This window comes from Telmatherina bonti (assembly GCF_933228915.1).
Source record: "Telmatherina bonti genome assembly, chromosome: 24".
Classification (NCBI taxonomy): Eukaryota; Metazoa; Chordata; class Actinopteri; order Atheriniformes; family Telmatherinidae; genus Telmatherina; species Telmatherina bonti.
This window is the reverse complement of record NC_136633.1, coordinates 22,497,967-22,512,057: the sequence shown is the minus strand read 5'-3', so window position 1 is coordinate 22,512,057 and position 14,091 is coordinate 22,497,967. Positions and strand designations below refer to the sequence as shown.

At 41.5% G+C, this 14,091-nt stretch overlaps 1 protein-coding gene across 2 annotated transcripts; it reads left to right on the top strand.

Moving 5' to 3' along the window:
- Positions 1 to 202: 202 nt before the first annotated feature.
- On the top strand, positions 203 to 12,297 carry stradb (STE20 related adaptor beta). Of its 2 annotated transcripts, none has more exons than XM_079264201.1 (10): positions 203 to 281; positions 1,945 to 2,047; positions 2,140 to 2,261; positions 2,336 to 2,444; positions 5,046 to 5,160; positions 5,237 to 5,408; positions 5,484 to 5,588; positions 6,561 to 6,817; positions 6,901 to 6,943; positions 12,061 to 12,297. In XM_079264201.1, the coding sequence occupies exons 1-10, from the start codon at positions 237 to 239 to the stop codon at positions 12,214 to 12,216; spliced, it is 1,227 nt and encodes a 408-aa protein (XP_079120327.1). In that variant the 5' UTR covers positions 203 to 236; the 3' UTR covers positions 12,217 to 12,297. The 2 variants fall into 2 exon arrangements, with proteins under 2 accessions (XP_079120327.1, XP_079120326.1); XM_079264200.1 differs by having other exon boundaries at positions 5,037 to 5,160.
- Positions 12,298 to 14,091: the final 1,794 nt, after the last annotated feature.

Below are 14,091 nucleotides of genomic sequence, written 5' to 3'. Positions count from 1 at the left end.
TTTCCACTTGTGATAAAACGCCAGGCGAGTGACCTCACACATTCTACCCCCCATGCTTGTTGCTCTGCTTCATCTCCAACCCTTCCAACCCTCCATGAGGCAGCACGCCACCCTCCACCTTCCTAAGGTCCATGTTTCCTCTCCACCCCTCCCTTTCCTGTCAGGGCATGTCTCACCTATGCTCCTCCCCCCTTCACCAGGACTGTTCCTGCATATCCCACGCTCAGGTCCAGCCCATGGACATAGAAGAGCGCTATGAGGACACCAGCCACCAGTTCCTGGTCAGTAGCCGAGTCGCTGTCAGCATGGAGACAGTCATCACACTCACACTCCTTCATCACGCCATCACCTTCCATCTATCACCCGTCCGGAGCGAGTTGTAAAATAATATTTATCTGATGCTGTTCAAGTGTTTGAAGCTGCCAACACTTTTTAATTAAACAGGTTATATTCTTCTAAATCAGAGGCGTCGAACTCCTTTTAGTTCAGCGGCCACATGTAAGCCACTGTGATGTCCAGCTGGCCCGACCTGTAAATAATGAAGACTTTTCATTTCCTTACAATTTACCACTAACAAGTACAGGTGTATCATATTTACTAAAGTATCCTTTCAGAAAAAAAACATTGCAAACTATCTTAAATTTCATGAGAGAAATAAATGCAGCTTCGACCAGATTTTACTTTTTTTTTTTTTTTGTAATATTTTGCTCTATATATTGAAATATTTTGATTGATTTATTCTGGATTTTCATTCTTTTTTTATATGATCTTTATATATACATACATACACACACACTGTTTAAAAAAAAGAAAAGAAAAAAAAATAAATAAATAAAAAAAAAAAAAAAAAAAAAAAATATATATATATATATATATATATATATATATATCGATTTAAATTGCAATTCACAAAAAAATTTATATGTACATACAGTATATATCCTGTATGTGTGTATATATATATATATATATAGTATATACTATATATATATATATATATATATATATATACATATATATATATAATATTTTTTTTTTTTTTTTTTTTTTTTTTTTTGTGTGAATTTTTAAATCGAATCAACAGCCAAAAAAATCTGAATCGAATAAAATCGGAACAAAAGCATATTGTCACAGTACACATGTATATTTCCACATGTGTACACTAATCCTGACCAACTAAACTGACTCGCCCCGTAACACAGATGAAGTCCGATCCATTTAGTCGGAAAGATAAACACGTTACCATCCTATAACTGGAAATGTTTCAGGTATAAATGTCACGTTTGCAAATTAGCAAGTTTCATATAAAAACTTGCAGTCATGAAAAAGGCTTTTACGCCATTTTCAAATTTACCAAGTTTCCGCCTGGACGCACTGGACGCACGCCTGGTCGGTTTGGGTCCCGGGGCCATATGTTGGACACCCCGTCTCCATGTCCTTTCAGTTGAAGTCGCTCGGCTCACACGTCCCTGTGATGCAGACAAACGCTGAAGCACGAAGAATGTCTTGTCTTAAAATCAGAAACACATTCAGTGAGTGTCTCAGACATCCTAAATATCTGTCTGCATCACAGACGCTTCAAAGCATCCCCCTCCCTCCCTGTGCCACAGCGTCACCTGCTGGTAGCAGGAGAGCAGTGCAGCAACAGCGCCACCTTTGCCTCCACTTCACTTCCTTCCTACTGGGAAAGCCAAACTGAGGGAACTCCTGGGTTGAGCGGATCCTTGTCGTGTAAAAGATTGTAAAAAATACCAGTAAAAAATACGGGGGCAATAATTATTATGCTTCCAGTAATTCGGAGAAGATGATTGGACCACCTCTCAGTGTTTTAAGCAAGAATTTTAACTGTTTGAGGTGATTTTCCTTCAGCTGAATTCATCCACACAGCTGGCTGAAGTCATGTTTACGCTTCTTGTTTATGTTTTTGTGTTTGCATGACCGCAGAGCTGCGACGGTTCTGAATACACCCTGCAAGGACCAGCTGGTGGCGATGACCTCACAGGCCTGTCAGCCGAGCCGGCCCACTACCAGCTCCTGTCCGAGCTGGGTGAGACCATGACGGCAGAGTAGACGACCAGGCTTAAAAAGCTGAGTCAGCTCTCCGTGTATGACCCGGATCTTTCTGTGACTTTGTCTCAGGGAGGGGCTTCAACAATCTGAGCCAGGTGAACATGGCGCGCTACGTTCCAACCGGTCAGCTGGTGGCCGTCAAACAAACCAACCTGGACGAGTGCACGGAGGAGGAGCTGCTGCAGCTCATGGTGAGCTGCAACCTAAACGTGCATTTAAAGATAATTTTTTGTGTTATTTTATCTTAATTGTGTCTCCGACCCAGAACGAGGTTCTGCTGTCCCGACTGTTTCGTCACTCCAACCTGCTGACGTCCCGCCTCGTCTTCAGCTCCTGCTGCCAGCTTTGGGTCCTGACTCCTCTCATGGCCTACGGTTAGCCACAACACACCTTCAATACGTATCTGTTTAAAAGTCCCATCCCTCATTACTTCCTGCGGTACCAGAAAAACACGGTGCTGGGATGTAGTTAAACATGCACAGAAGTACTGTAAATAAAGGTTTGTAAAATCCACAAGAGGCTTAAAAGGGAATATGTTGTCTTCAGGAATAGTTCCTGAATACTTCCCAAAGCTCTTCTTTGGATATTTCTGCTTTTTAGCTCTGTTCTCTGTCCAGATGATCCCACTTTGCTTTAATAATGTTGAGCTTTGAGCTCAAATTTACCACCAGCTGGTGGCCAACAAGCTTTAAGGCCGGTTTCCATTCGTACAAAACTGCTGGAAAGTGATTTTGTTTTCTGCTTTGTTTCACTTATCACTTTAACAAATTCAGACCTGCTAAAAACATACTAAAAATTCAACCATTTTCTGATTTTTGTCCCTTCAAATGCCAGTTTGATCATTTGAAATAGTATTTATTTGTTAAAAAACAATAAAAACAAAAAAAATTAATTATTTTCAAATAATAGATATTAAGGGGTGGAGATTTGATTATGATCTGAGTCATGGATATGTCAGAGATAAGCAACATTACTGAATTAATAGCTTAAATAATTTCGAAGTATTGTCAGATACACCTTTTTAAAGCGACTTTTTTCTGCACATTTCACTCTAATTTATTTTAATATGCAAGTCCGGAAGAAATAATCTAGGATTTTCACGCCTTCATTCATTTTGATCAACATCAAGAATACTTTATTCATCTCTGAGGGATGAATGTTTGCAATGATCTTCTCAGATCAGCCTCTGCCAGAAACACGCCAACAGAGAAAGCTCCGCCGCATGTCCTGCTCAGGGCTGTGTCTGATTGGTCAACTCCTAGGAGTAGTTATCCTGAGCAGTGAAGGTGGGCGTGGCTTTCTTCTTGTGAACGTGCACAACCTAGAGAAGACGACCAATCACTGAGTCCCTTCCCTGGGACGTCACTAAAATTTTTCAAGTAGAAAAAATTCTCTGAAACCAAACGTAGAGAGTACTGGAAAACTTGAGAAAAACAAAAAAAAAAAATGGTGCCGCTCTAATGTTTGATGAGTATTAAACACTGTAGAAAGCTCAGAAAACTAGAAATATCATAATGGAGCCCCTTTAAGGTCTTTGTGACCAAAATGCTCCGTTGACCTATTAAAACTACATCTTTTCATTTCACTAACACTATAGTTTATTTAGTTTGGAAGAAAACTAGTCTTATTTTACCTTTTTACTAATTTCTTTTCAAAATAAATTATATTCCTTTTGGAGGCAGATGCAGGAAATTCCCAGTAACCCCCAGCTGCAGTCTGAAGAATGGGGCGGGGCTGAACAATGGGCGGGGTTTGATGTCAAATGGGCGTGGGGTTAGGGTTAATCCAATCAAAATGTTGAGGGGGCGGAGTTGGATATCCAGCCCTGTCCAATATCCAGACTGCAGCCAAGACCCTTCGAAATTCCTGCATTTTTGTTATATAATGCAGACATATGACCACCACAGGGCGCTTAGAGTCGGGTTTTTATGAGTGCGTGGAAAAAAAGAAAAAAAAAGAAAGAAAAAAGAAAAAGTCTGACTATCAAAATGTCTTGGTACTTTCTGGTCTCATGGCTTTATACAGTAATATGGAGTCATAACTGGGGTCCATTACCGGTCCATTACCTCGAGGCCACAAACCTCCTGGTTTTCATTGTTTCTCTGCTCAAATTAATGAGCCATTTTGCAGAACATCATAGGCTGTTGGGTCCGTTTAATATGAGCCAGGTGTGTTGAAGCAGGGAATTGCTAAAAGCAGGTCAGCGACCCTCGAGACAAACTGCGGACACACCTCATGTATGATGATTTTTCTAGCTTTGTTTTGCTTCTCTGGTCCGATGACGCATTTGGCCAAAAAAGTACGTAAAATGCATCAACAGAATATTAAAGACATGAGGAAAAAAAGCCACCAAATTAAAAAAAATTAGACAAAAATCAGAAATGAATGTAAAATTTCCTGCCAATGCAGCAAAACTGATAGAAAAGTAGCATCTTCAAAGATCCCTGAAGTCCTGGTCGGGTCAGGGCATCACTGTCAGATCAACTACATCAGTTTTAGTCCTGATTCTGCTTCTGTTGGTCTCCACTAGAGCAGTTTCCTCATTTTTCAGACACTGCACAACATGCTGACATATGCCAAGTTTTAAGCTAACAGCTTATTCACAGACGCATTCTTTGAGTCAGGAGCTTTTCTTCAAACTCTGAATGATTCATAGTTCAGCTCCTCTGAGCAGGATCAGCTACCAAAACTGGACTGAAAACAAGTGGAAAAAGCAGAAAATGTCAGTTTTACAGACTTCAGATAGACTGATGAATCACTGCTCAAGACCACATTGAAAGATTTTAAGCAAGTGTGTTTGCTTGGAAGCCAAATATAAAAAAATGTTTGTTCCTGGAGTTTTTGCTTTGCTTTTCCCCAAACAGTCGGCCACTTTGTGCTTTCTTCAATGCAAACTGAGGAAAACTGGCAGATCGGATTGTAGGATTCGCCGCTAATTCATTGTCCTGCCTTCCTCTTTCCTGCAGGCTCTGCAGACACCTTGCTGAAAACATACTTCCCAGATGGAATGAGTGAATCCCTGATAGCTTACCTGCTGTACGGTGTGCTGAAAGCGCTGGAATACCTGCATCGGATGGGCTACGTCCACCGGTCAGTGACCGACAGAATGCTTTCCTGCATCCAAAGAAAACATCAAAACACGTCTTTATTTTTCCTCTTCTTTCAGGGGGGTGAAGGCCAGTCATATCCTGCTGTCAGGGGAGGGCCATGTCTACCTCTCAGGGCTGCACAGTGTTTACAGTATGATGCGGGATGGGAAGAGAATGAGGGCGGTGTTCGACATGCCCCACCACAGCCCGGCACTGCTGCCGTGGCTCAGCCCAGAACTGCTGCGACAGGTTAGGACTTTGTGGTTTAGGACAAATCTCTGCGTTGGAGACGGACCTGTCTCATGGCGGTATTGTCCTCAGTAGGACCTGCACGGCTACGGAGTGAAGTCGGACATCTACAGTTTGGGTATCGTAGCCTGCGAGCTGGTCAGCGGCAGAGTGCCTTTCCAGGACATGCCGCCCACTCAGGTAAGGACCGGGGGGAGGGTTTTAGCCTGCTGGAGCTGTCGGCTGCAAGGGCGGATTTAACATTAGGCAAAATTAGGTGGTTGCCTAGTGCCCCCAGTTCTTTAGGGCCCCATAAAATTTGCGATACACGTATGGTTATTTATTACTTAGTTATTACTAACAAAAATTATGTTTTTGATTAAAATGCATTCGCTACACTGTCAGCAGAATGATTATTATATTATGTGTGTCTCGGATCCTCCCCCTTCAGGTCTATAGGGCAGCGCACTAATACCTAATGTGATCTGTGTGTGTGTGTGTGTGTGTGTGTGTGTGTGTGTGATGCAGTCAGTGAGTTGATCTGCAATTTAAAGAATGACTCATCACAATAAATGATCAGTTCGTACCATCAAGTGAAGCAACCCTTCCCTGTCAATATACGCAGTCCTCTCAGTCAGGAAAGATATTTTTACACTGGCTGTTTGTTAGCAATGCAAATAATATACCTGTAAAAACAGAAAAACGCTGCAAATACAACAAAACGTTTAAAAAAAAACAGTAAGACACTGCAAATACAGAAACGAGGTGCAAAAACAAAAATGCTGCAAAAACAGAAAAATGCTGCAAATACAGAAAAAAGTCACAAAAACAGAAAAATGCTGCAAATACAGAAAAAAAGTCACAAAAACAGAAAAATGCTGCAAATACAGAAAAAAGACACAAACAGACAAATGCTGCGACTACAACAAAACGTAAATGATTAGTTCGTACCATCAAGTGAAGCAACCCTTCCCTGTCAATATACACGGTCCTCTCAGTAAGGAAAGAGACTTTTACACTGGCTGTTTGTTAGCAATGCAAATAATATACCGTAGTGGAGTAGAAAGTGCAATATTTACCATAGGGCCCCACGCCTGCCTTTGCCTGGGGCCCCAAATCTCTTAAATCCGCCACTGGTCCACTGTGCCTCAGTTTGTGGATTTTCCTGCTCAGATGCTGCTTCAGAAGCTTCGCGGCTCCCACTGCTGCCTGCTGGACGTTGCTCCGTTTCCGCTGGGGGAGCTGGGAGGGCTGAAGGTGTCGCGATCCGGCGTGGACTCCGGCATCGGGGAGAGTGTTGCCACTGGGAGCCTGACGCACAGCGCGACTGCTCCCCCCACCGAGCGACCACAGAGCCCCGGACCCAAGAACCACTCGGCCACCCTGCACAACCTGGTCCAGCAATGTCTGCAGCAGCAGCCCGAGCACAGGTCAGAGAACAGCGAGTCTGACGCCATGACGTGCACATGGAGAAACGTTCATGCTGGAAATGCTTCTGCTTTGTTTTCCACAGACCGTCAGCGGCCGAACTGTTGAGCCACGCCTTCTTCAAGCAGGTGTGTGTCTCTTTATCATCACCATTCAGGCTTTTCTCTGCACAGTTTCAGCTTTTCACACGTAAACTCATTTTTTCACACAGTTTATTAAAGAAGACTGGAAAAGGCAAAAACTCAGCCTTAAAAAACAAGAAAAAAAATATACAAAAATTAGGTAAATGTTGCTTAAAATAAGATAAATTATCTGCCAACAGAACAAGAAAATTTGGCTTGTCAAGACTTCCCAAAACAAGTAAAAATACTCTTTAAAACAAGAGGAATTCTCTGGCATAAAAACTAAGAATTATCTTACCTTGAAACAAATAAGCATGTGTGTACTCAATTTAAGATTTTTAATCTTACTTAGATTTCAGTTTTTGCAGAGAGTCCAGTCTGGCAGGGAGCATTTGGAAAAAGAGAAAATCACATATAAGACATTAACCACAACTGCTGGAAGGCCTAAATTTGTCCATGTGAAATAGTATTTATTTAGTTGGAATCTAAAACATGCAAGAACGGCGATAAATTATTTAATCTTCCTTGTTTGAAGGGGTAGTTCACCCTGAAATGTGTGTTTTTAAAGCTGTAAACAACATGGTGATGAAACCACCTGTAGTGTTCTGACACTGTATAACGCCTGAGCCGAAGACCAGCCTGATGGAAGTAATAATGGAGGATTTCTGGGGTCAGCATACAGTTCTTGACGCGTGTCGGCGCTCTGAGGGGGCTGCATGCTTCTCCAGACATTGTAACTAAAGATGCGCCGATCCACCTTTTGGGAGTTCCGATCCAATACCTGAAATTTGAATATCTGCCGATATCAATATTTGCCGATACCAAATCTGTTTATGTGCACATTATTGTGACTATGGTTATTATTACCGTTATAACTGTGTAAGATTTCATTAGGTTGTAATAAATTACTTATTCTTTCTGAAGTTACATCACCAATACAAATATAATAACATTACAGATCTAACAATTTCAATTCTTTTCAATTTAATTCAGCTTTATTTGTAACAATGTTGTCACAGGGCACTTTACATACACAAATCAAAATACACATCATTTCAAGCCAATTCATACATAGCCTATAATAGAAACCAACTGATTGCATCGAACCATAACTTCGATCCAATCCCCCATCCTGAGCTGCACGCGGCGACAGTGGGAAGGAAAAAACTCCCCTTTAACAGGAAGAAAACCTCCGGCAGAACCCGGCTCAGGGAGGGCAGCCATCTCCCTTAACTGCTTGGGGTGGAGAGGACAGGAAAGACAGATCAACAAGTTTTATTTTGACTCGTCACATTTTATCTAAATACAACTATAAATGTGTGGTTTTGAAACAAAGATCTCGCTTTTAGTGCTGTGTTCCTCATCGCATGCGTTTCACTGACTCTTGACTTGCAGCTCGTGAAGCAGCCACTGGTTTTCTGAAAATGCCATCTAAACAAGTCATAATGATCCTCAACGCTGCAGTTCTCTCCACAAACAAGAGCTGCAGGCTGCTTGCAAAAACTTTGCAGTCGTAACGGCCCTAACTGACTCTGACCCTGTCAGAGTTGCCAGTTTTGACTAATTTCAGCTGCACCAGACTCCGCCAAAGAGCTGCTCCGTCGGTAGCTCCGCATATATAATGAAAAAGAAACACCCACATTCCGGAGGCATTATTGTATTTTTACCATATACTGTTGAATAAGAATGCCATTACTCTGTGCAATATTTAGGATAACCATTCCTTGCTAAAAAGCTGAATTTTACTGGTTTGGCAACGTAGCAGGATACATAGCATGGGAATGCTTTTTTTGGGGGGTGGCGGCTCTCCTCTTGTCTTAGTATATTGAGTGCAGCTCTTGTTGAATTAACAATGAGGATTGCTGTTTTAGTGTAACAAAAAATGTTAAATTTTAACATTCAAGTCATTTATTTCTTTTAAAACATGTCTGAAACATGTCATCAAACACATCTTCACTAGCTTGACTAGTGTGGTATTCGTTGTGGTGTCGGTGCATGTTTATTAATACCAAGTACGAGTACACACTTTGTATTGAACTGATTTCAATACTGGCATCGGTATTGGTGCATCCATAATTGTAACTTTGCAGGAGCAGATCCGTCTCTCATGGGGTCATATGACCTGAAGCGGATCGCTCTGTCGAAGACTCAAAACACCCCCTACAGGGTATAAAATATCACAAGACCATTTAAAAAGCTCACAGTCACGCCCAGCGGCACATGTTCGGATGTGATCTTGTTATCTGACGCAGACTGGTTTCAGACTTCTATACCAGGGCTACTCAATTAGATATTCAGGTGGGCCAGATTTTCAAATAAAAATATTATGAGAGCCATCACTCTGTCCGCTCTGCAGAGTCCCTGTCTACTTTTAAGAGCAAGCTGAAGACTCAGCTCTTCAAGGAGCACTTCAACACTTAGCATAGCTATATTTAGTGGAAAGTTGGAGTACTTAGCCCAGTTCTTTGCAACAAACTTTATGGTATTAATTCTTTGTATTTCAACATAGGTGATATTATGGGGTAGGAAGGGAGTAAACAAAACAAAAAAAAAAAAAAAAAAAAAAAAAAAGCCTGTAGCACTTCATGGAAGGACCTGCGTCCAACTGGACAGTCCACTAGCATCTTCCTACGATGTCCTTTACTGTTTGATTTCGTGCTTGTGTTCTCATTCATATGTAAGTCGCTTTGGATAAAAGCGTCTGCTAAATGACTGTAGAATAGAATAGAATAGAATTAAATAAAGTAAGGTAAAATAAATCAGTACAAATAAATCAATCAATTTTTTTTAAAAAGAAAAAAAAAAGACACATTTACATTTATAAAAATAAGTAGTTTATTAATTTTACTATTTAAAATTCAATCCCACATGACAAGGGCAAATGCACTAAATAAATGAATGAAAACTCCAGTCAGAGCCTGTTTTTCTCCTAACTTCTAACATTAAAAGATCATCTCAAACTAAACTTCTCGATGCGGTGCCTCCTCACATTATAATCTTCAAACACACGCTCATTGCATATCAAACACATCGGTTTGGCGCTCAAATTTGACGGAAAAATAAACAAATACTTATCAGTCCAAGTGAGGTTAAATCTGCAGTTTTTGTTGTCAATTTTGCGAATTGAAACAAAGAGCGACATGTTTGCTAGCGCTACTCTTACAAACTTCAAAACACAACAACACTTGCTGGGGTTAATGTTGCTAGGCAACCAAGTGTTGCATTCATGGTCTGCACAACTGTAAGATTGTAGGCTACTTAATCAGTGTAGAAATAACTGAAGGTTCTTGATTAATATTGTAGCATGTTGAGCATTGGTGGGTGGAGTTTTCCCAGCATTCCTTGCTGACTTTGTTCAGGTTGCACCGTGATTGAGACTGCTAATGCCGTTAATGACACTCTGTTCTTTCAGTGCATGTAGTGAATGATCTGTTGATCTTGATAAGGAGCACAGCAATGTGAGAAAGAGAACTTCTCTGCATTCTACATTAACCCATCACCTTGCCACAACATCCTTATTGTTTTCCATGTTCTGGGCTGCCCTTTGAAGAGACCTGATCTAGACACTTACAGAGCTTTTAGGAAAATCTGGCTGCAGTGGAATGGATTTGTGTTTGCGCGGGTGTGAAAGTAACACTGGACTCAGTTCTGAACCTGCTGATCCTCCTCTGGCAGCCGCTGCGTGTCGCTGCAACCCACCAGAGCTGCTGCTGCAGGCCGGTGCAACATGACCGATCCGGTTCAGGACCTCCTCGTGCTTCCACCTCTGCCTTCTGGAGCCACACACCTCAGTTTCCGGCATTTTGCAGAAGTAAATATGACTTCTGTCAGTCAGTCAGGTGGTCAGGATTACTACATACATGTGGAAATGTACACACATGTACAGTTAAAGCAACTTCCAGAGCTTGACCACTTCGTCTTATGATGTGAAAAACAAACCTGAGAAACGTTTGGTGAAACATCTTGATGTCGAGCTTCTGTAAAACCAGAAAAAAGGGGGAAAAAAAAAAGATTTTTTTAGACTTGTAGTTTATGAGAGGTGTTTAACATCCTGTAGAGGAGAGTTTTTCAACCTTCTTTGAGCCAAGGTACACTTTTTCCACAGGAAATGTCACAAGGCACAGCACAAACCAAACTGTTAAAAAAAAAAAAAAGAAGCTGATATTTATAATTTAAAGTCCATCTTATCAAAGAGTCTTACATAGCCATCAGATAAACACAAGAAAAGGGAATTTTGTGATTTTTTTTTTTTTTTTCCATTTCTTTTTAGACCAATTAGATGCAATTGGATGATTTCTCACGGCACACTAGTGTGCCACGGCACAGTGGTTGAAAAACACTGCTGTAGAGGAAGCTGAGATTTACCTCTCATGCAGTATTTTGTATCGTGACCATGTTGTCAATGGCAACAGCTTGATCGGATCGTTCATGCTACCTCTTATAAATGCAGAAACATTCTGAATGTGCTGATTTGTAAAGACAGTCAAGCCTCTTGGCTGTGATGGACACCTTCCAGGCGACATTTCCAGGCTCCAGTAGGTAGAATCGGAGTGTGCGGCCTCCTTCTGCTCTGGTTTAACTGGAAATGAGCTGTCATGGCGGGTCATTCAGGCATCAGACTGACTGTTCGCTGAAGGACTCAAACACATGACTGAGCAGGACGTAGTTAAAGAAACAAAAGCTCTTTGTTGAAGCAAAACAAAAGATCTCCAGAGGCAGGAAGATGAACGTGGAACCTGTTTGTCCGGAGTCTGACTGAGCGAGCTGGAAGCGGCGGGAGGATGAGGAGCGGTGGTGGGACACGCTGGAGGTGAAGCCTGAAAGCAGCTGCTTGTGTTTTCATGTGGAAACCAGCAGGTTTTAATGGTGATCGGGTTTAACGCACTCCTGAAACACCAGTTCCAGCTTCATCTGGTCTCCGTGTGGACTGAGTCCAGTCATGAAGGGTCCAAATGACATATTTTAATCCTCATTCACTTTGTATTTATTCATGATTTATCTCTTTTATGGATTATTTTCCATCCAGTCTTTCCCCGTTTGCTTTTTTCTCCTGATGTATTTTGTCCTAAATCCCAGCTTTAGGAGGTTAAAGGTTGTATAAAGCAGCTTCTGTTTTGTTCCAGGTGAAGAGGCACACCAGAGACTCCTTCCTCAGCCTGATGTACCCAGCAGTGCCCCTCACGAGCCCAGAGGACCCTCCGGTATCCAGCCCCCCCACGCCTTCCTGCCACGCACCGTCATCAGCCGCCGCTGCAGAGACGGCGTGGGACTTCTCGTAACCCCTCCCTCCCCGCTGGACATGAGACAATCAAAGAGAAGCAATGAGGCCAAACTCTACTGTGCTTTTTTTTTTTCTTTTTTTAACCATTAATATTATTTTTTTAATCGTTTTTAACCAAATCTCTGAGCCTTTTTAAAGAACCGTTTTTTTATTATTGTTGCTGTTTGTTTGTGTGATGCGTGGAGTCGACTGTGAACGTTCTTGATCAAAGAAGCTGCTCTGATCTCATTGTAAGGATCTACAAGTCTCTCATCGAGCCAAAGGACAAAGAAGAAGAAGATAGCAGAGTGATCATCGCACGTTAAGCTCCGCCTTCACAAGCTTTACTGTCAGAAACGGTGGAGACGTCGACATGTTGACGTTTATTAAAGTTTAGTTTTCATTTCGACTTTTATGTTTTCAGACTGTGAATGGTGACACTGAGCAGGTCTGTTTTTGTTTTTCCAGCACAGCCAAATGTGTGTTTGGACATATTTACACCCAGTGTTCCTATATGCTCATTTTCCAACCTGCCATCATGCACACGAGCCATACGGTGTGCAGTTTCTGGTGTTAACGTAGCGTAGCTGTTAGAAAACATCGGTCTTTCCTGCTCTGATCCTTCTGTGCCACCACGTTTCCAACAAGGCCTTGGTGTTTTTACATGACGTGATCTCTGTAACTGTGCTGTGTGACAACTGTGACTTGCAGTACATATCAAACATGGTAGCAGTAAAAGCCTTATTATACATGTATTATAAATAATATGACACCTATATATATATATATATATATATATATATATATATATATATATATCGTCTTGTTTTCCAACATCCTGCCTGCATTGACTCTTCTTTGTTATGAGATTGTTTTGGGGGTGAAAAACAGGAAAAAAAATTATTTAATCTGGTAATGAAACAGATGCAGATGAGCTGGTTTGTTGAATTGTTTATTAATTTGTTGTCTTTTTTCTTATGGTGGCCCTGAAGTGTCACAGCAAAACAAAAGCCACAACACAATTAGCTACAATGCAACACAATTAGCCACAACACATTTAGACACAATGCAACACAATTATTATTCATTCATTTTCTGAACCGCTTATTCCAATTCAGGGTTGCGGGGAAGCTGGGGCCTATCCCAGCTGGCTTTGGGTGATGGGCAACACCCTGGACAACCACTTGCGCTCACACTCACTCATTCCTAGGGGCAATGTAGAGTGACCAATTAACCTATCATGCATGTCTTTGGATGGTGGGAGGAAGCTGGAGTACCTGGAGAGAACCCACGCATACACGGGGAGAACATGCAAACTCCACACAGAAAGGCCACTGACCAAACCAGCCAAGGATTGAACCAGTGACCTTCTTGCTGTGAGGCCACAGTGCTAACCACTGCGCCACCGTGCAGCCCCACATTATTATTATTAAAAAATAATTTAAAAAAAATAATTTAAAAAAATCACTTACGTTGTGACTTAATGTGTTGTGCTGTGGCTTTTGTTTTGCTGTGACACTTCAGGGCCACCGTATTTTCTGCATTCCAGGCCAAATAAAGATGGAACGGGTCAGTTTAGGGCTAATAGTCCGGTTAGATAACATGTTATTTTAAACAACCAACGACATCAGGTGATGATTTTGGATCCATACAAGAGTGATTCTTTGAGGAGCGAAGAAACAATGAAAAAGGAAAAGGAAGCCCAAACTGGACACCATGATCTCCAATCTTTGCATGGAGAACCATCTGGTTGAACTGCTTGGACATTAGTTATTCTAATGGTAGAGTAAATAAATAAAAACTTAGGGCATTTAATGTTTAGATTTCTCACCCTAAAACATAAAAAAATGGAAGTACAGCCCTCTCAATGTAGCAGCAGTTAACAAAAATGTAT